The 21,995-nt window shown below is 45.7% G+C and overlaps 1 protein-coding gene across 1 annotated transcript in view; it reads right to left on the reverse strand.

Annotated features, from left to right (window-relative positions):
* The window catches only part of LOC126413181 (furin-like protease 1, isoforms 1/1-X/2), a 232,847-nt gene that overhangs the window by 46,200 nt on the left and 164,652 nt on the right, over positions 1-21,995 (reverse strand). Inside the window, exons 7-8 of the mRNA XM_050083077.1 lie at positions 16,415-16,622; positions 3,250-3,367 (exon numbers count right to left, since the gene is read on the reverse strand). Of these exons, the coding sequence (XP_049939034.1) occupies positions 3,250-3,367; positions 16,415-16,622 (326 nt within the window). The remainder of the gene's footprint in view (positions 1-3,249; positions 3,368-16,414; positions 16,623-21,995) is intronic.

Here is a 21,995-nt window from a genome sequence, read left to right on the forward strand (position 1 = left end):
TTTGCAGAAATACGAAGAAAGCCCGAATCATCTAGAAGCAGACGGTGCGGGAGAGATCGAGAGCTACTAATGAACTATGAATTATTGTCCAACTAATAATACCGACAAATCAACGAATATAAAAGAGTATGCAATGAATTTCTCTACCCAAGGAGTAGGTTTAGAGCTTTGGTGCTGGAAAGAGGATCCATTTATTCTACCAGAACGGTTAAGTATAGCGCTCAAATTCTTTTACTGTCAGTTTTATCTGAGTAATAAAAGTACAATATTAGCGTGCTGCTTTAAATTTAGTAATACAGATTCCCACTGATCATATTCCAAAACATTCGCAGTGCTTAATGATTCAAGTGTTCCAATCAATAAACTTTAGATATCTCTTCTCTAACTTCCTGCACTCTTGAACATGTTTCACTCCAGATCGAGTTATGAGAGACGCAGTTTGGATAAAAGGAAGCTATTCAAAATACTGAATTCCATTAGGCATTTGACGGAAACGTATGAAAGGTCTTTTACTATTGTTACTGACGTCCAAGCAGCTATGTAGGATATGAAGAGAGATAAAATGTGAAAAAGTGACCGAACAATGGAAAGAAGTTTTGTTAATCCTGAAAAACACATCTTAGTGCCTCGTCTTTTATATCCTTTCCCTTTCATGTTTCTGCCACATAGCTCACCCAAGTCATACGCATTAATCTACAGTATATGTCTAATCGACACCTCGCAGTGATATATCCCAACAGTTGTTATCGGTGGATGTGTGTATCGTGAAACCAGGAGTCCGACAGACTATGGAGTCAAACCATAAGAGAACAGAACCGCATTGAAAAGGAGTAAGCCGAACATCGTTCACAGAAGACAGCGACATTGCCTACGACGAAACAATGGCGGCAGAAATCGCCAATTCACTTGTACTTGCACAGTACCATACATAATCTAGAAATTTTTGTACCTGGCTTCCCAGTGGCGTGTTTAAAGGTCAGTATTCATCCTCATATATTTTAATCTATATATTGTTTAGAACACCCTTGGAACTAGACAGGAGATGTGACAAACATCGAGTCGAACATTCGAGCGTTAACGATATACTTTCGCCTCGAATATCACGCCTGGCTAGTACGAACAAACAGCCATCACTATGATCCAAACATTACTGTTGTCGTTCATTTTTTTCTCGACCATCGGACACTATCCAGTTTGGAGAACGGCTGCAGAAGCCTGTCATGCTAACTGTACCTGTCCTACTGTCAACTACTGCGTGGTTTACTGATGATGTGGACCGCGATGTCACTTAGCGCTTTCTGCACATAAAAGTTTTCTTGCGTATCGATGTTGAAAACGACGTTGAGTCAGTATACCGGGGGACTATCTTCAGCCAATGCTGCCATGTTCCATGGACAGCGGCCTATATACGATAACCCTCCCGTTCACACGTTCATTGTGTGGAATGATGTAATAAACACACATGACGAAGTGTAACATCGTGTACTGACTCTGAATACAATGGAACCACTGTCACGTATTTCGGAGGTCAAGCATCGTAATAGACGTCCATCTCCAAGTACTTTCCCTCAATCAGAGAACTTTTGCAGGACGAGACAGTACGTAATCCATCTAGAGTTGAGTATGACTTGTCACTGTCTATACCTCAAGTTGTAAATAAAGCAAAAGTAATGCCCAAAGACTACTTAAGAAAATTTTTTGTCACGTTTCACAAGTGTTAATATTATTTTGTCCAGCAACATTAGTGTAATGATGCAATGAATTTAGGAGGAAAGTATATGTCTTCAGTTCTCTCTTCTCTTCTCTCTCTCTCTCTCTCTCTCTCTCTCTCTCTCTATCTCTCTTTATATACTTGAATTGTGATCTGGTGGCTTGGTTTGGATTTCAAAGAGAGGTGGTTCGCCGTTTCATTTCTTATAAATTATAGATTTCCCAGGCAATGAAAGGGAAAAACTCCACACCTCTTTCAGAGCCGTTGTTGCAAACGCAGCATCACTGGGGAGAGTTGAGCTTCTGGAAGAAAGACTGGAAGCAATCGAAAGAAGTATGTTACGGCAACGGTATCTTCGTTCGTCATCCATTTGCATCCATTATTCTGAAAGGCAAATCATACGGATTGCGAGTCTTTATAGTTACTGTTCCAGTTTCTGTTGGTCTAGTTCCCTCCAGGAGCACGAAACGGCACAATGTTGATGCCTCTATCAGGGATTATAAAAGACTTCATGGCCATTCATACGCCCAACGAAGCATCGTGAGATACTCCTTTACAGTTGACACTGCAATGTCCATAGAGAATAAGCCACAAATAATAATGGTGATGACAATATCACGTGACTGTATACTTGCAGAGTTCCCCCAAAAGCGTTACAGCTATGTAGGTATAACATGCAAGGATATACATAAATATTGGACATCAACATTTACAGTCACAAATTATACAGATGAAAAAGAAAATACTTCACAGTAATTCTTTGCTTCCAGCTTTATCTGCATTCGTCAGATTTGTCTCCCCAGACAAATAAGCAAGCTCTCTTTGGGCTACCATCTCCTTTACAACCGGATGTTAAGTAGTTGTCATTTCTGCACTGGTAGCTTGAAACTTTTCGTAAGAAGTGGCAAGGCCCTAAATTAAATACTGAATATTGTAGACTAAGTATAGAGGAAAGTAATGAAATTTCGGAAGAACAAATGATGAAAAAATGATCCTTAAGAATGTTTCAGGGGGGAAAAACTGGTATTAAGAACCAAAGTGAATTCATAAAACACAATCGTGGCTGTAGAATGACTTGCAGGCAATTGATTTGCTTCCGCCATTTACATTGTTGGAAACTGAGATACAGGTGAGAGAACTAACTACTCGTCGTGTCGGAAATGTTGGCACTGTTGCTGCTAGTGATTGCAGGGTATTTCTAAATTTGTCAGTGTGCTCTGCAGCTGAAGACAGACAAATTGTGTTTCGGTTTATTATGTTATATACGAGAAACACTGCACCAACTGGTTGACCCAGGCGCGCCTCACAACTTGAGCATCCAGAGGCTTATTCCCGACATCGCAATTCCAGGCGGATTATTTAACAACACTGCGAGCCAGCGTTCTGAAAGAAAGATTCCCCTTCTAGTAGGTAGCTGTTTGACCTGTTGCGTGGATCGATGACGCTGAAAGCTTCGCTGAAACACTGAAGCAACCTAATTTACGACAATGTACAGGAGACAGCAGGAGGTAGTAAGCAGACAGCTGGGTACCACCTACTTGTCGGTGTGCGGCGCTGAGACCTCGCAGCGGTGCTGTTCAGGGACGGGCTTCCAGGAGCGCGCCAGCCGCACCATCGCCGTGGCGTCCATCAGGCCGTAGCCGAAGGAGTGGCTCACTGCGAACCAGAGCACGGCCGGCGTCACGGCACAACATTCGGCAAGCACAGGCGTGGAGGCGTTAGTTCATACAAAGTGGTCAAAAAGCAAGTATTTCTGAAAAAGTTGACTAAACTAGGAGGAGTTAAAGAGACAGAATTTTCACAAAACATAAATATTTCAACTTTGTCGTTAATGGATGTTATTCCTTATAACTGATCCTTTAAAACAACCTGCTGTATACGGCGTCTTCGCCTAGGTATGCAGTCCTTCAAACCACTGCTGTCATCCCTTGTTATTTCCTACAGTGTCCTCTCCATGCCTTTGTACGTCCTTTGTAGGAAATCGTGTTTTTTTTTCCTTTTTTTTGCCAAAAAATTTCGGAAATTAGGCCGACACTACGACGACGCGTCCTAAAATCAAAAAATGGTTCAAATGGCTCTGAGCACTATGGGACTTAACATCCATGGTCAGCAGTCCCCTAGAACTTAGAACGACTTAAACCTAACTAACCTAAGGACAGCACACAACACCCAGTCATCTCGAGGCAGAGAAAATCCCTGACCCCGCCGGGAATTGAACCCGGGAACCCGGGCATGGGAAGCGAGAACGCTACCGCACGACCACGAGCTGTGGACGGTCCTAAAATCCAAAATTATATAAGACTGACACTGGTCTTGAAAACATACGAACTTATATTGAAAAATACGTTTCGTAACATACACTCATGCTCATAAATTAAGGATACATGGTGAAACGACGATCTGCTGGGTGGTTAGTGGGTTTAAATCACCTCGGGGTATGACCATACAGTGAATTTGACCTGCGGTCGTAGCACGGTGGCGCTGGCAGCAGTCCACAAATGCAGGGGTGTGTTGGTGCAAGTCAGAGTATAGTGCAGCGAGTAAGTGTGCAGACGTTTTCAGACGTGCTAATGGTGACTGTGTGTTGAAAATGTCCCAAAGAACACATATTGATGAGTTATGAGGGGTAGAATACTATTGCGGCTGGAGGCTGATCGAACACAGCAGGTCGTAGCACGGGTCCTCCGTGTGCCACAAAGTGTGATCTCAACATTATGGCAACGATTCCAGCAGACAGGATGCGTGTCCAGGCGCTACAGTACAGGACGCCCACGGTGTACAACACCACAAGAAGACCGATACCTCATCATCAGTGCCCGCAGGCGGCCACGGAATACTGCAGGTAGCCTTGCTCGGGACATTACCGCAGCCACTGGAACTGTTGTCTCCAGACATACAGTCTACAGACAACTGAAAAGACATGGTTTATTCGCCCGCAGACATGCAAGGTGCATTCCACTGACCCCTGGTCACAGGAGAGCCCGTAAAGTCTGGTGTCAAGAACACAGTACATCGCCATTGGAACAGTGGTCCCAGGTTATGTTCACGGACGAGTCCAGGTATAGTCTGAACAGTGATTCTCGCCGGGTTTTCATCTGGCGTGAACCAGGAACCAGGTATCAAATACTTAATGTCCTTGAAAGGGACCTGTATGGAGGTCGTGGTTCGATGGTCTGAGGTGGGATTATATTTGGTGCACGTACACCCCTGCATGTCTTTGACAGAAGAACTGTAACAGGTCAGATGTATCGGGACCTCATTTTGCACATGTCCGCCTTTTCAGGGGTGCAGTGGGTGCCACCTTCCTCCTGATGGATGATAACGCACGGCCCCATCGAGCTGCCATCGTAGAAGAGTACCTTGAAACAGAAGATATCAGGCGAATGGTGTGGCCTGCCTGTTCTCCAGACCTAAACCCCATCGAGCACGTCTGGGATGTTCTCGGTCGACATATTGCTACACGTCTTCAAACCCTCATGACACTTCTAGAACTCCAACAGGCACTGGTGCAAGAATGGGAGGCTATACCCCAGCAGCTGCTCGAACACCTGATCCAGAGTATGCCAACCCGTTGTGCGGCCAGTGTACTTATGCATGGTGATCATATCCCATATTGATGTCGGGGTCCATGCGCAGGAAACAGTGGCGTTCTGTAGCACTTGTGTTTCGGGACGGTTTACTCAACTTACCACCAATACCGTGGACTTACAGATCTGTGTCGTGTGAGTTCCCTATGCGCTTATGCTATTAGCTCCAGTTTTGTGTAGCGCCACGTTGTGTGGCACCACATTCTGCAATTACCGTTAATTTATGAGCATGAGGGTAGTTACCGGACTACTTTTTCGAAACCCATTGCGAAGCGGAAGTCCGAAATTTGTCTCGAAGGTGCCTACAACCTTCCTCTGTAACAGCGCAAAAGCTTAACACCGTGCGACGTCATATTCGAAGGAAAAGGCCACTACTCAGAAGTTAATGTGAGGTCTAAGGGGCGCACAAAACTTCACCAACACACTGTCCAAAGCAACCGACGTATCGCATGGAGGAGAAGTTCTTCACAGCCCCATCCTACCCGCATTTCACCCACTCTTTCGATGGCCCTGCGAGGGAGGTCAGAGCCACGACACTCAGCGTTTAAGTCGCGCCGTTTTCTTATGAGTCGCCGAGGAAAACGTTTCACACACAAAGCCGCTCAGAATCGACAAGAAAAGGCCTCAGAGGGTGGTATGTAAAGGGCTAGATGAAACATCTCCTTTCCCTGAGGCGTTGATTCCAACACATTTAGCAGACGAATAGGACAGTTCGCAGCACAACGAACAACAGGACGGCGTTCTTGACACCATTTGACACTGCTTTTCCTCCGCCACAGAAGATTCAGCCGTCTCTAAGGGTACAGTGGGCCTCCATCCCCATTGAACGTGTCTGCACACGTCTCGTGTGCAATTAGGCCGCAATGTTTGCTCTCGTGTACTGGTTATAACCACTAGGGACCCTTCAAGACCATTCGACGATACTTTAAGATGATCTGAAGCAGTACAGGGTACTTATGCTTTTCCAACCACCTTCTTTCACGGCTTTCTGTGGCGTGATCACTCGAGAGTGCAACATTAACATGTGGGGGAAGAAACCGGCAGCCACCCACGCAACTTTGTTGCACACGTTACACATGTGCCTTCAGAAACTGCGATGTCAAATCAGCGTGGCTGCTGCTCTAGCGCCTGTAGGCAGGCAAACCAAACGGGTTCATTTCGCGCCAGAGCAGTGATCACACCACGTGAGGTCGTGCAACAGGAGGTTTGGAAAAGTGTAAGTAACCTCTTTTGCTTCGGATCACGTTCAAGATGTCGTCGAATGGTTTTGAACGGTTCCTAATGGTAACAACCGGTACACGAGAGCAAAAGTTGCTGTTGAGCTGCACTCTAAACGGGTGCGATAATCTTCAGTGGTGATGCAGAGCCACAATACCGTTAGAGTTGAATCGTCTGGGGAGCTGTTCATCAAACTGTAAACTGCCGTTTTCGACCGCGAAATGTATGGAAGTCAACGCCCTAGGGAAAGGGATGATTTCATCAACCCTCATTACGACACGGCGTGAGGCGTTTACCTGTCAGTTCTGAGCGGCGTCGTGTCTGAAATATTTTACTCCTCTACTCATAAGAAAACCGCGTAATTTAAACGTCGGGTGTTGCAGTTATGACCTAAAACTATAACGTCATATAAATGGGTAATATGTGGGTAACAGGCGAAGTGACGACTTTCCCGTAGGGCGACACTTCCACGGTAGAGGGGGGAAGCAGAATTGTGGAGAAATCTGGTGCCAACGTGACATCAGTAACACATCTTACATCTTACGTGAACTTATGAGCTGTGGCCCTTTTTCCCCATGTGTCGACAGCTTGCTGTTACAAGCGTCGCCGAGCCAGAAGCCTGCATTTCTCGTAACACTCGCAACACAGCACTGTGCGAAACATACATTTCACGTGTAACTGAACGAGTGTCGATTGCAGGCGCCTCATCCACTAGAGCAAGCACAGCATCTTCTAAGTGGGGAGTCCGTGTAGTCCGTCGGTCTCCTCGGCCGTCGTATCGTGGCAGCAACTACCCCGTTACACTTAATCGTTAGAACAGTCTTGGAAATATGGGGTGAGCCGCCTGTCTTTTACGCGGATATTCTATCCTGTACAACCTCTGCGCTTCCTTTCAAAAAAATGGCTCTGAGCTCTACGGGACTTAACATCTGTGGTCATCAGTACCCTAGAACTTAGAACTACTTAAACCTAACTAACCTAAGGACATCACACACATCCATGCCCGAGGCAGGATTCGAATCTGCGACCGTAGCGGTCAGGCTCTGCGCTTCCTTTGCTTGGCCCATACACGAAAATCTAGACTGCAAGTTTTCACCCGGTACAACCGTATTCGTTTAGGACTGATCGAAGTTAGTACTTTAGATTGTAAACAGAGACAGTAGGCTATGACAGTACAGACATCTTATACCAGGATTGCTGTCGGCAGCGCACAGTACGCCATCTGCATTTGATGAGGTGAGTTACAAATCCAAATCTCAAGTGCTCGTCGGAAGTTTCCTAAACTTAAATCTCAACAGCAACAGTCCCGGCACATGTATTCCATTGTTAGAGGTAGAACGTTTTTCTTTTTCCTTAAAGCTTTCGACTCTATCGTTTTCAAAGCACGATCCATTACCCCGGACTGACATATTTACCTTTCCCCATCATCCCCGAAAATCTGTAACATTATCAAGTGACCACCCTGTACACGCAATATTTAAGAAAATTATTATGTCCTGGCTCACAGTAATTTTCTATTTGTAAAATAAGGCACTTGATATAACCGCATGAGTTGTGTCATCTTCGTTACTGTAAACAGATAATACAAATAACTTTATATTTCGCGCAATCACAGCTAAGGGACTTATCCATAATGTGAAGGATCATCAAAGAATTTAAAATCAGAAATGGTAAATAGTCTGTATTAAACTGAGTGAAAGTTCCAATCCGCAATAGCTGTTTAGTTTGTTCATCCCTGTATGACAACCGGTTTCATATAGGTATATGTTGAGGACATATAAATCGAATATTTCATGTGCCACCACTTTCAAGGTGAAGTGCGCATAAAAAAAAAGTCATGCCTTGGTAATACCATGGATGAAACGGCAGATGGGAATCCGATCCAAATTCTGCATAATCAGTAAAACATCTCCAAAACATCTCAAAAGACGAGCCTGGACAGCACATGACAATCTGCGTCTGACAGGATGCAACCATCGTCGAAACCCGCGGGAGAAACAAAGAATTAAAAGACACACGAACATTGAGAGTCGTCAGCATACTTAAATACACTGGCGTCAAATAGAACAGCAGGTTATAGCGCTAGTGGGTGTATTTTACTGATCATGCACAATTCGGGTCAGATGCCCATTTGCCGTTTCATCATTGGTTTTACGGAGAAGTGGCATGTCTTTTTCGCACTCGCACCTTGGAAGTCGTGGCACATGAAGTATTAGTTTTGTACAACCCACAGATATACCTCCAGAGCATGAAACCGGTAGTCATACAGGGATAAACACAATAAATAGCTATTACGGATTTGGACTTTCACTCAGTTTAATATAAATTATTTGATTTTAAACTGTTTGGTTGTCCTTCACATTATGTAAATAGATAATACTGTAAGTTAACATACAAGCACGTTCCATTACAATGTGTTGCAGCATGCAAAATTAACAACAATAATAAGAAAAATAAAGATCCCCCCCCAAACACACACACACACACACACACACACACACACACACACACACACACACACACTGGTGCATAGCACAGAGTAAAGGCCAATTCGCAGTGCACATCAACGGAACGGAACGGAAAGCAATATTACCGTCAGTTGGTGGTGAGTTCACACTATAAGGAAGGTAAACATTTCGCTTAGCAGAGAATCTATGTGTGACAGTACAGTTATACCACCCGTGACACAAAAAGTCTAAATATAGGAATAGACCTAAGAAACTAGCTATGATATACAGGGTGGTTATAATTAAACTTTCGCAACTTGAGAGGGTCCCCATAAAAAAAGATTAATCGTTGGACAGCGAGTTTGTGGAAAATTTGTAAGGACATGTGGAAGAGAAATAAAGAATAAACAAATGAAAAATACATGTTAATTTCCACATGAGAAATAACATTTTTCAATTGCGTTCCTCGTTTACGTTCCAGGTTACAAACGTTGCTTAATGTGACGACCATCTGCATAGACATTAGCCTGGAAGTTTTTACGATAACAATTTCACAATTGTTCACAGCACTTTTAGAACGGTGGACCATGGAACGTTCACTTGTTGTGACACAGTTCGTGAACTGTTTGAATACGGCACATTGCGTCCAGCTTTCACAGCCATGACAATAGTTAACTTGCTCAAAAATTTGTGGCGAAATTAGCCATCGGCCTCTCCCATGAGCAATTCCCAAAACGTCCGTTAATTCGAACTTCCAAATGATATACTTCAACGCCTGTGCGTAAAAAGGATCGCGCCATATTCCTTTAGTGCATTGATGCTGGCGAAGAGCATCAGAATTGTTAGTTATTTTGATATAAAAGCTTTAGAGTAAAGCTTGTCTCACGTCACCCATACCCATGTTGACTATCTGCAGCTGTACGCCGGCCGGTATGGCCGAGTGGTTCTAGGCGCTACTGTCTGGAAGCGCGGGATTGCTACGGTCGCAGGTTCGAATCCTGCCTCGGGCATGAATGTTTGTGATGTCCTTAGGTTAGTTAGTGTGGTGTCACCGCCAGACACCACACTTGCTAGGTGGTAGGTTTAAATCGGCCGCGGTCCATTAGTACATGTCGGACCCGCGTGTCGCCACTGTTAGTGATCGCAGACCGAGCGCCACCACACGGCAGGTCTCGAGAGACGGACTAGCACTCGCCCCAGTTGTACGGACGACTCTGCTAGCGACTACACTGACGAAGCCTCGCTCCTTTGCCGAGCAGATAGTTAGAATAGCCTTCAGCTAAGTCCATGGCTACGACCTAGCAAGGCGCCATTAGCCTTACATAGCAATTGATACTTATCGTATAAAGCATGTCTCATCAAGAACGATGTATACAACAAGGATGGATTAAAGTTAAGTATTCCAAAAGCTACGTACTTTTCTTTATAGCATTCATTACGTATTTCTGTTTCAGACCTCACGCCATCCTTCGTGTGTTTATAGCGTGCATTGCGGTCCCCTCAAATCACACTGTGTCGGCACTTCTGTCGACACATCATACGGCGACGAGTCAAAAAAGGGTCTTGTTCTTTCTACTTGCTTACATTTACTCGTGTCATGGCTTCTCCAGATGTACTGTCCGAATTTTATCGCTTGCAGAATCAGCAGACGCAGGCGTCATTGGATGCCCTTGGACAGCTCGTCCGGGTCAACATGCAATGCAAAACGATGCGGCGGCCGCCGCTTCACCGCTACCGCAGCCACAACATGCTGTTGCACCTCCGCTCTGGCCATTTGACCCAGCTAAGGAAACATGGACGGAGTGGTCACGCCAATTTGATTTCATCTCGCCGCCTACAGAATTCAAGGTAACGAGCGGCAGCCTCACTTATTGTCTTGTGTCGGCGTGCAAACGTACCGTGTGATAGTGAAATTATTTCCCCGACGCGACGTAGCAACTCTGTCCTATGAAGAAATTTTGTCTGCTTTAGATGCCTATTTCAAGGAAACAGTTAATGTCGTTGCAAAAAGGTATACTTTCTTTCGTACGAAACGTACGGCCGGTCAAACTAATCGGGAGTGGGTTGCAATAGTGCAAGGCCTTACAAGGGATTGTGCTTTTGAGTGTGATTGTGGACTCCCTTATTCAGATACAATGGTACGTGATGCAATTGCACAGAACGTTTCTGATGTTCGTATATGGGAACAGATTTTGAAACTAGTTAATCCCTCCCTTCAACAAGTGATAGACATATTAGATAGACAAGACACACTTGACTTTGCACAGGAATCATTTGAAACTTCGCCAGCTGTGTGTCACATTAACCGGCCCGCCGGGCGCGCTGCACGGAACGATAAACAGCCCTCGCGCTCGTCTGCGCAGCTGCCGCCTAGCTCTCCACGTGTACCGCGCAAGCATACAAATGCAGTGAAATCATGCCTGCGGTGTGCAACTAGACATTCGCGTGACAATTGCCCGTCACGCCAAGCTATTTGTTTTTACTGTAATAAGAAAGGACATGTTCAGAGTGTTTGCCAGAAAACGCTCAGATCAGACACTCTTAATCATTCCAGGCCCTTTGCTTCGCGCCGGAATCGAACCAAGGACACTCAGGCTCGTGGACCTTCGCCCGTGGACGTTCATGTAGTTAATTCCACTCTGTCCAGTGCCACTTTCTCTAACAGTGACTGTGTTCATCCCACAAAAAGTGTGTGTCGACGTCGCCGGAAATCACGTCAATTAGCAAGTGATGCTGTACCTGTATCAGTTCAAATTGCACGAGACAGTCGCTCTTGTCGTCAGCAGGACAATAAACTTTTTGTAGATTTGGACTTAAATGGCAAGGTCATACCATTCCAGCTCGATACCGGAGCTGCAGTTTCATTGATCAATCACGACACGTACAAACAACTGGGCAAACCTCCGTTGCGTGCCGCAAATGTTCAGCTCACTAGTTATTCAGGACAGCATATCCCTGTGTTAGGACAGTGCACTCTTCTTGCAACATACAAGGGACAAACAAAACTTGTGTCATTTTACGTTCTTCGTTCTTCTACTGCAGTGAACTTGTTTGGTTTAGATTTATTTCAATTGTTTAACTTGTCACTAGTCAATCAGGTCCTCTCAGTGAACCAGGCTGTGCCTTCCGCCAATGTTTCTCGTCTATGTGAAGAATTTGCAGACATTTTTGCACCGGGCTTTGGTTGCGCTACAAACTATGAAGCACATTTGGAACTGAAAGTAAACGCGCAACCGAAATTTTTCAGAGCGCGCAATGTTCCCCACGCATTGCGTGATGAGGTAGCAAGAACATTACACGATTTGGGATCACAAGGTGTGATTGAATATGCGCAATGCCTCTTCTCTTTCAGCTCCGCTTCATCGCTTACGCCGTACAGGTGTTCCATTCGTCTGTACGACGGAATGCGAACGCGCCTTTCGCCAGTTGAAATCGGCGTTGCTTTCTAATACTTGCCTTACGCCACTCGATCCCCAGAAACCCCTTTTGTTGATGGTAGATGCATCGGATTTCGGGATCGGTGCTGTGCTTGCGCACAAAGATTGATCGCATGATGGCCCTGTTGCCTTTGCGTCCAAATTGCTCTCATCTGTGCAAAGAAATTATTCCCAGATAGAGAAAGAAGCTTTGGCTCTCGTATTTGGTGTTACAAAGTCCCATGATTTCTTGTATGGTCGTCACTTTACCATCATCACCGACCACAAACCTATGACGTCGCTTTTTCATCCGAACAAGCCTGTACCTCCGCGTACAGCGCAGAAATTCATTCGCTGGTCTATTTTCCTCTCGCAGTACCGCTACGATATCTTGTATCGGTCCACGGCTAAGCACGGAAACGCCGATGCGTTGTCCCTTTTGCCTGTTGCTGAGGATAGAGCATTCGATTCTTCTGAACTTGCTTGCATGTTCAATGATTCGGAAACCGATGACGTGGTCGACTCGTTTCCGATTGATTTTCGTCGTGTAGCTACAGCCACAGCTGCTGACCCTGTCCTTGCTACCGTTTTGCGTTTTGTTGCTACGCAATGGCCCTTGTCGAAGTCGCGGATTGAGGATCCGCTGGTTCGCCGAGTTTTTGCTCACAAGGAGAGACTTTTTGTTCGACGTGGTGTTTTGTTGTTGCGTTCTGATAATGATCAGTCCAGAGTCGTGGTCCCACGTTCGTTACAGTCCTCTGTCTTAAAACTTCTTCACCAAGGACATTGGGGTATCGTGCGAACGAAACAACTTGCTCGTCAGCACTGTACTTGGTTCGGAATCGATGCTGTGATTACGAAAATGTGCTCTTCTTGCATGGCGTGTGCCGAACAACAATCCGCACCACCGCGGAAATTCTTTGCATGGCCAAAAGCCACTTCCCCTTGGCAACGCTTGCACATCGATTTTGCTGGTCCATTCTGGAATGCTAGATGGTTGGTTGTGGTAGATGCCTTCAGTAATTTTCCTTTTGTTGTCCGGATGTCTTCCACGACGTCATCTGCCACCATCCAAGCGTTGTCTGCTATCTTTTGCATTGAAGGTCTTCCACTGACTATTGTTTCCGACAATGGCCCACAATTCATGTCTGCAGAATTTCAGTCATTCTGCAAAGCCAATGGTATTCAACATCTGACATCCGCGCCGTTTTCGCCTCACTCAAACGGTGCCGCTGAACGATTGGTCCGGACTTTCAAGTCACAGATGTTGAAGTTGAAAGAGTCGCATTCTCGGGAGGACGCGTTGTTGCTCTTTTTGTCTTCGTATCGCTCTCAGCCCCGAGATGGTCGCTCACAGGCTGAGTTGCTCCACGGTCGTCCTCATCGAACCTTGATGTCTTTGCTGCATCCGCCGCATCAGGTTCCTGTGCAGTGGCAGACTCCTGCTTTTGCTCCAGGCGTCGTAGTATTCTATCGCAACTTTCGCGGTTCACGGCGTTGGTTCGCAGGGCGCATTCTTCGCTGCCTCGGCTGCGCGATGTATTTGGTTTTGGGGGCCTCTGGTGAGGTGCGTCGGCATCTCAATCAGCTGCGCCTCTATCGTCGCATGGGTTCTGCCGCTCCCCGTCTGCTTTCAGCGACGGTGCCGTCCGGTCAGCGCCCTGGGGACCCATCTACTGGCTCGCCTCATCCCCAGGTGTTACCGACGCTGCCTTCCATTTTGCCCCATGGCGACGCGTCGCCGCCGCCGCCGCCGCCGCCGCCGCTTGGTCTCCCGCCGGCGCCGCCCGCAGTGGACGTTTCGCTGCAACCGCCTGGCGCCTTCCTGGGTCACGCGGCGCCTATCGCCTCCCGTGACCAGATGTCCTCCGCCATGGAACTCTTGCCCGCTCCGGACCACATGGCGTCTTCGCGCGTCGGGTACCCCGACGCAATGGAGGTCGACCCTTCGGCCCCTCCTGTCTCTTTACTGGCGCATACACCGCATGTTGACGTGCACCCTGGACTAGGTTTTCAGGCGTTTCCTAGCTCCCCTCGGACCGAATGGCCGGGTGCGGGTGGCACAGCCTCGCCTGTTGTTAGGCTCCCCACCTCATCGCATACATCAACATGGGGTCCTCCCAACGGCGGGCGGAAGCCTTATAACACGACCGTTCGCCGATTTGCGGGGGAGGAATGTGGTGTCACTGCCAGACACCACACTTGCTAGGTGGTAGCTTTAAATCGGCCGCGGTGCATTAGTACATGTCGGACACGCGTGTCGCCACTGTTAGTGATCGCAGACCGAGCGCCACCACACGGCAGGTCTCGAGAGACGGACTAGCACTCGCCCCAGTTGTACGGACGACTTTGCTAGCGACTACACTGATGAAGCCTCGCTCCTTTGCCGAGCAGATAGTTAGAATAGCCTTCAGCTAAGTCCATGGCTACTACCTAGCAAGGCGCCATTAGCCTTACATAGCAATTGATACTTATCGTATAAAGCATGTCTCATCAAGAACGATGTATACAACAAGGATGGATTAAAGTTAAGTATTCCAAAAGCTACGTACTTTTTTTTATAGCATTCATTACGTATCCTGTTTCAGACCTCACGCCATCCTTCGTGTGTTTATAGCGTGCATTGCGCTCCCCTCAAATCACACTGTGTCGGCACTTCTGTCGACACATCAGTTAGGTTTAAGTAGTTCTACGTTCTAAGGGACTGATGACCTCAGCAGTTAAGCCCCAATGCGCTCAGAGCCATTTGAACCATTTTTTGCAGCTGTGCCGCACACTGGTGCTTCTATTTCAGCCCTAGGTCGCCTAATGGCAAATCATAACGCTAACTCTGCTAACAATGCAAATCCTGCAGCGCACAATCTGAACATCATTCGCTTAAAGTTGGGTATGCATACGGTAAGTAGTTTTCCGTCTACAGTAGCGCAAGTTGCGGAAGTTTTCTTTTAATTATAACCAAGCTGTGTGTATTAATATCCAATGCAAACTTCATAACGTGTATTCTCAACAACGTTTGTAAGATAAATTACTCAGAAGTGAAATAATGGGGAAGGTGTCTCCGAAACATATTAAAATATCAACATTTATTCACTAATGAAAAAATATACGTTGGTACGCATGAAACAATATTTAGAAAGAAACACATACAGCATCTGTCCTTCGGCACGGTGGTTTTTTATTCCTTTCTAGACACGATATAGCGTCAAACTAATATTTTCTCCTTCACTCCGTCTTCAGGCCACGAGTGGCCTACCGGGACCATCCGAACGCCGTGTCATCCGCAGAGGAGGATGCGGATAGGAGGGGTGTAGGGTCAGCACACCACTCTCCCGGTCGTTATGGTGGTATTCTTGACCGAAGCCGCAACTATTCGGTCGAGTAGCTCCTCAATTGGCATCACTAGGCTGAGTGCACCCCGAAAAATAGCAACGCCGCATGACGGCTGGATGGTCACACATCCAAGTGCCGGCCACGCCGAACAGCGCTTAACTTCAGTGATCTCACTGGAACCGGTGTATCCACTGCGGCAAGGCCGTTGCCACATTTTCTCCTTCACCAGAGGTAGTAAAACGTTTTCAATGTAAGTTGTTTCATCGGGTCAATATGAGAAGTGTAGGCGTTTCCTTTGGCTTAAGATTTTAGAACGCAGATCAGTTTTCTCTTTTAGATATCTAGCCCCGTTTGTAAAAAACGCTAATTGGAAAAACATCCAACATTTGCTGTGTGCCACGATAACAAAGAAAATTTTAAAGTTTAGACAAAGAAGACATAACAGTATAAAATCCACTACTGTAACCAGAGTGAGCCCTGTGACAATGGTTAAGTTCCGATGTCAGCACACGCTACTGCAGACCCAAGCCCAAATGTCAACGTCAGAAGCCTCATCGCTGGAAACTATGATGCTGGCATCCCCTGCCGTTCCGTTGATGGTCTACTCGGAAGCAGCTACTTTAAATGGACTGTCTCTCGGTTGCACCACGTGTGTCCGGAGTAAGCGATGCACCAGCGGACAGCAGGCAACAGCCGAGCGCTCACCGTTGCGGCCGACGCCGTTGAGCCTCCAGTCCGGGGTGTGCAGGTTGCTGGGGCGCGCGGTGCGCACCACGATGTGCTGCATGTCGCGCCACGTCAGGTCGCGGTTCGCCTCGAGCGCCAGCGCGCAGATGCCGGCCGCCAGCGGCGCCGACGCCGACGTTCCCGTGTGCGAGCTCGTGCACTGGTGGTGCAGGTCCGTGGTCACCACCTGCCAGACACAGAGCGCTGCCGTCAACAGTCTCAGCGTCCCGACTGACGTGCAGTAGACCGGAGGGGATGGAGCCGAAAGGAGAGACACAGTATTAGTCAGTCTGTACGCTGAGCAAACAGTGAAGGAAACAGAGGAACATTTCAGGAAGAAGAAATAGAGACTTTAAGGTTTATCAATGACACTGTCATTTTCTCAGAGATGTGAAGGAGAGGGAAGGTGCGGAACGAATATTGTCCCGAAAGAAAGATGAGATGATCATCAACAAAAGTGAAACAAATGCAATGGAATGTATTCGAATGAAATCGTGAATCGGATTAGAAATGGGGCACCGAAAGTAGCAGATGAATTTTGTAATTTCGCCAGCAAAATAAGGGACGGTGGTCGAACTAGAGCCGTGAGCATAGAGATTGCACAATATACTCATGTAAAATTAAATGTCTAAATACTGTTTGAAGACTTGGTCTGCTTATCTGTTGTGGATCTGGATCGGAAGTTTTCCTGCTGTATTTCTGACTTGTAGAATTCTCGGCTATACTGCCAGGTCACATAATTACTCCACGATATTTCGGTACAGAGGCTTGGTGCTGTCTTCACGTGGTCCCTGATGACTGCTCCTATCTGTGGAAGGGGTCACGGCCGGCGTATAAAGGACGCCTACAGGAGCGGAGAAGCAGTCAACAGCGACCACCTGAAGATGGCAACAAGTCACTGCCGAAATATCGTGGAGTAATTACGACGTGACCCGGACGGACACTCGAGAATTCTAAAAATTGCGAATCTGAATATGATTACTTAGTTACTTCAAATTTGTAAAACTTTGAGAAACATGTAACATTAAAGATAGAAAGCTCCAAGACAGGAATTAGCTTCAGTTTAACATAAAAACATATGGTAGAAGTTTTCATGATGCTATCTCGTCTACTTTTTGAATTATTGAGAAAAAAAGTTTTTGTACCTAAATTATGTGAGACAATTTAGATTAATTAACCTTTATTGTTAAGCTACGAAGTCAAAATGACAGCACGACGTTTATTATAGGTAATAATGAAGCTGTATCAAGTTTCAAGATAATAACGTAATTTTACAGCGGTACAAAAACAAAAGACAGTTCAGTAAATACAGATTTACGTAGAGAAAAATTGGAATCGGAACGACATAAATAATTTTGCAGTCATAAAGGGTCCTGGTTGGGCGCTGCTAAATAATCTAGAAGCAGCTTTGTAGCAAGTGTTTCCTCCACTGTCCCCACTAAGCATATATGAAGAACGAGATGTATGTACGTGTGAAGTTATTCAATCGTTGTCAGTCATACGGAAACGTGCTACGCTCCGCTACAGAATATGCCATGATTTCGTCGGCGACAATGGTCATTTAAGCATTAGATGGCGTTAAAGATGACTGACAATATTCTGCTTTGGCCGAATGAAGTATCGTCTATATCTGTCAGAAAGTGAACTTAATTGGCATAATAGGTTGTCTGGAAAGCCTACGTTTCGTTCTCGGTGTTATGTTTTGCGTGCTGCCATCTGTATTACACAAAACCGCGTGTCAAGTGTCCCAGATTATTCTCATACTTTAAGGAGAAGCAATTAACTTCACATAATTATGAGCAAAGAGTAAAAATAGTGTCTCAGCTGTTTCGAGGACAAGCCTTAATTATTTTCATACATATTGCTTGTACGTCTGAGCTCTTTCTCGAATATACTGATGCGTTCAACGACAGCTGACTTTCATTTACTGTCGTGGTTTCCAACTCCTCTGAATAATTTCTAGAGAGTTAGAACATTTATTGTGGACTTGTAGACTGAAGATCATTAAACACCACGTTCCCCATCACTTTGTGGTTGTTCGCACTAACAGGTTTCAAGCCCTTGTAAAAGACTGTGGCTTCCAAAAACAGCGCAGGTCTGCCAGACATTAACAAGGTTCAAAAATTAAATAAGAAACATAATAAATTCTACCCGCCGCCACACAAACTGTCTGCAGTGAAACGTTGAGTTCAGACAAGAAGAGAATAGAAGATTTTGAAATGCGGTGTTGCAAACGTATCCTGAAGATTACGCGCACAGAGGGAATAGCTAACGAGGATTGGAAAGGAATGAAATTTTGTGGCACAACTTCACAACAATAAGGAATCGCAGTAGAGGACATATCATATGCCTTCTGCGAACAGTCAGTTTGCTAAGGGAGGTCAGTGTACTAGCTAAAAACTTAGGATATGAGGGCTTTATTACACACATCAAAAAAGTTTTGCACCACCTTGGTTCCGAGAGCCCGGAACCTGTACAGAAAACCGGAACAGAGATCGACATAAACATCATTTCCGACCTTTTTATTGCTCATGAAAACCACATATTGCCTGTTGTACCACCATACAGTGAAATCTTCAGAGGTAGTGGTCCAGATTGCTGTACACACCCGTATCTCTAATACCCAGTAGCACATCCTCTTGCACTAATGCATTCCTGTATTCGTCGTGGCATACTATCCACAAGTTCATCAAGGCACTGTTGGTCCAGATTGTCCTACTCCTCAACGGCGATTCGTAGTAGATACCTCAGAGTGGTTGGTGGGTCACATCGTCCACAAACAGCCCTTTTCAGTCTATCACAGGCATGGTCGATAGGGTTCGTATCTAGAGAACATGCTGGCCACTCTAGTCGAGCGATGTCGTTATCCTGGAGGAAGTCATCACTAGATGTGCCCGAAAGGAGCGTGAATTGTCGTCCATGGAGATGAATGTCTCGCCAATATGCTGCCTATATCGTTGCACTATTGGTCAGAGGATGGCATTCACGTGTCGTACAATGGTTACGGCGCATTCCATGACCACCAGCGGCGTACGTCGTCCCAACATAATGCCACCCCAAAACAGCAGGGAACCTCCACCTTGCTGCACTCGCTGGACAGCACGTCTAAGGCCTTCAGCCTGACTGGGTTATCTCCAAGCACGTCTCCGACGATTGTCTGCTTGAAAGCATATGCGACATTCATCGGTGAAGAGAACGTGATGCCAATCCTGAGCTGTTCATTCGGCATGTCGTTGGGCCCATCTGTACCGCACTGCATGGTGTCGTGGCTGCAAAGATGAACCTCGCCATGGACGTCAGGAGTGAAGTTGCGTACCATGCAGCCTATTGCGCACAGTTTGAGTCGTAACACGACATCCTGTGGCTGCAGGAAAAGCATTATTCAACATGGTGGCGTTGCTGTCAGGGTTCCTCCGAACCATAATCCGTAGATAGTGGTCATCCACTGCACCCTTAGGCGACCTGAGCGAGGCATGTCATCCACAGTTCCTGTCTGTCTGTATCTCCTCCATCGAACAACATCGCTTTGGTTCACTCCGAGAAGCCTGGACACTTCCCTTGTTGGGAGCCTTTCCCGGTACAAAGTAACAACGAGAACGCGATCAAACCGCGGCATTGACTGTCTAGGCATGGTTGAACAAAAGACAACACGAGCCGTGTACCTCCTTCCTGGTGGAATGACTGGAACTGGTGGGCTGTTGGACCCCTCCATCTAACAGGCGCTGCTCATATGTGTTTGTTTACATCTTTGGGCATGTTTAGTGACATCTCTTAAAAGTCAAAGAGACTGTATCTGTGATACAATATCCACAGTCAATGTCTATCTTCAGAAGTTCTGGGAACTGGTTTGATGCAAAACTTTTTTTGATGTGTGTATATTAAGCAGATTAACTTAAATGTGGACTGCAACAGTCGATCGGGGATTAAGAGGCTTTCACAGGACGGACTAGCCTAGAGAGCTGCACCGGACCTGTCTTCAGCCTATAGGCCACCACAACACATATTAAGTCCTCATTACTTTCATATTTTTGGAAATGATGGTCACGTCAGCTGCTAACCATTTTATTGTACAGAAGGAAACTATTTGTTTACATTATTATTATTTCTCATGTCCAAGTAGTTTTTCATCACTTTCACAAAAGACCAGAAAGTCTGTGGCACGGTAATCGGTACAACATCCGTGGATGAGTGGCCTCAATTCCTTCGCTCTATGCCTCACTATGACGTCTGTGCCCTTTTAAATTAAATACAATTAATGAAACGTAAAAATTAAAACACACTGGACTTAATAACTTATACTAATAAAGGAAAAGAACAGTTTTTGTTCTTTCTAATAAGATACAGTAGATTGTTACAAAGAGTGTTCAGAAATGTTGCGACGAATTTAGAGGGATTGTAGAGGATTTCATGAGGTACAAATCGACGATAGGAACTCGTGTCTGGAAAAGCCATCGAACGTCTGATTTATGAGCGCCTGCCACTCGACCACCCCTTTGTACTGTGGCGGACCGTAGAAGTTCCTCCTGTGGTCTGTCAGCGTACAAAGTCACGTTTGCTGCTAAAGGGGTGGTCGAGTGCCAGACGCGTATAAATTCGTCGTTGGATGGCTTTTCGGGACACGAGTTCCTATCGTCGATTTGTACCTGATGAAATCCTCTACAATCACTCGAAGTTCGTCGTAACATTTCTGGGACAAATTGTATAAGTGCAGGGAATGCACCGTCAGGTCTACATGTCGTACATTTAAACTTTTTAAATGTCACTGACGCTTGCTGCAAAAGCGTCAGCACGTGTATACAGAGTATGTTGCGCTACTAACAGACATTCCGTCATGGTCTGCAACGTGTAGGTTCTGGCAATTTTTTCTATTAACACACTCTGTTCATTCACAATACTTTATTTTCCTGCTCAGTTTCATATGATTAAATTTAGCAATTTAATTTCGAGGACATCTGCTTCACTTAACCACCTTCGTTTCGCCACTGTATGTTCGTCTTCCGCACTGGTGGAAAGCTTGCGTTTTTGCACTTACACTTCAGATTATTTAACATGGTACAGTATCTACAGCGAAAGTGTAAACGTGCAAGTTTCTCACATTTTCAGGAAATGAGCACTTCTTGGCCAGATGAGGGTCATAAACTAAAGCAGATATATCTTCAGAAACCTGAATGTAATCTTTGAAAAGGGGGTTATATTTCAGAGACGCGTTGCAAGCAGATTTATCGATAACCTACGAAATAGGTTATTTGTGATTGTCGAAAGTATTCAGTACTTCTCTGAAACACGTCGATATACACTATTGGATATAAAAACGAGTCTCTCTTTAAATATTCATTAGATTTGTTTCTATCTTGACGGGTACATTCAGCCTTGAAGGACATCGATTCCACCACGAAACGTGTGCAGAAGTAGAGGTGCTTTTGAAGTCTTGCCAGTTGTGGAACTGCGTCAGATTCAGAGACTACGGTGTCAGCAAGTACTCAAGGTGGCTGTAGCCTGATTCCAATATAGGCAGTGGTATTTATTATTTATGTTCTGATGTCAATTTTTAGTAAAGATA

The sequence above is a fragment of the Schistocerca serialis genome, chromosome 7 (assembly GCF_023864345.2).
Source record: "Schistocerca serialis cubense isolate TAMUIC-IGC-003099 chromosome 7, iqSchSeri2.2, whole genome shotgun sequence".
NCBI lineage: Eukaryota > Metazoa > Arthropoda > Insecta > Orthoptera > Acrididae > Schistocerca > Schistocerca serialis.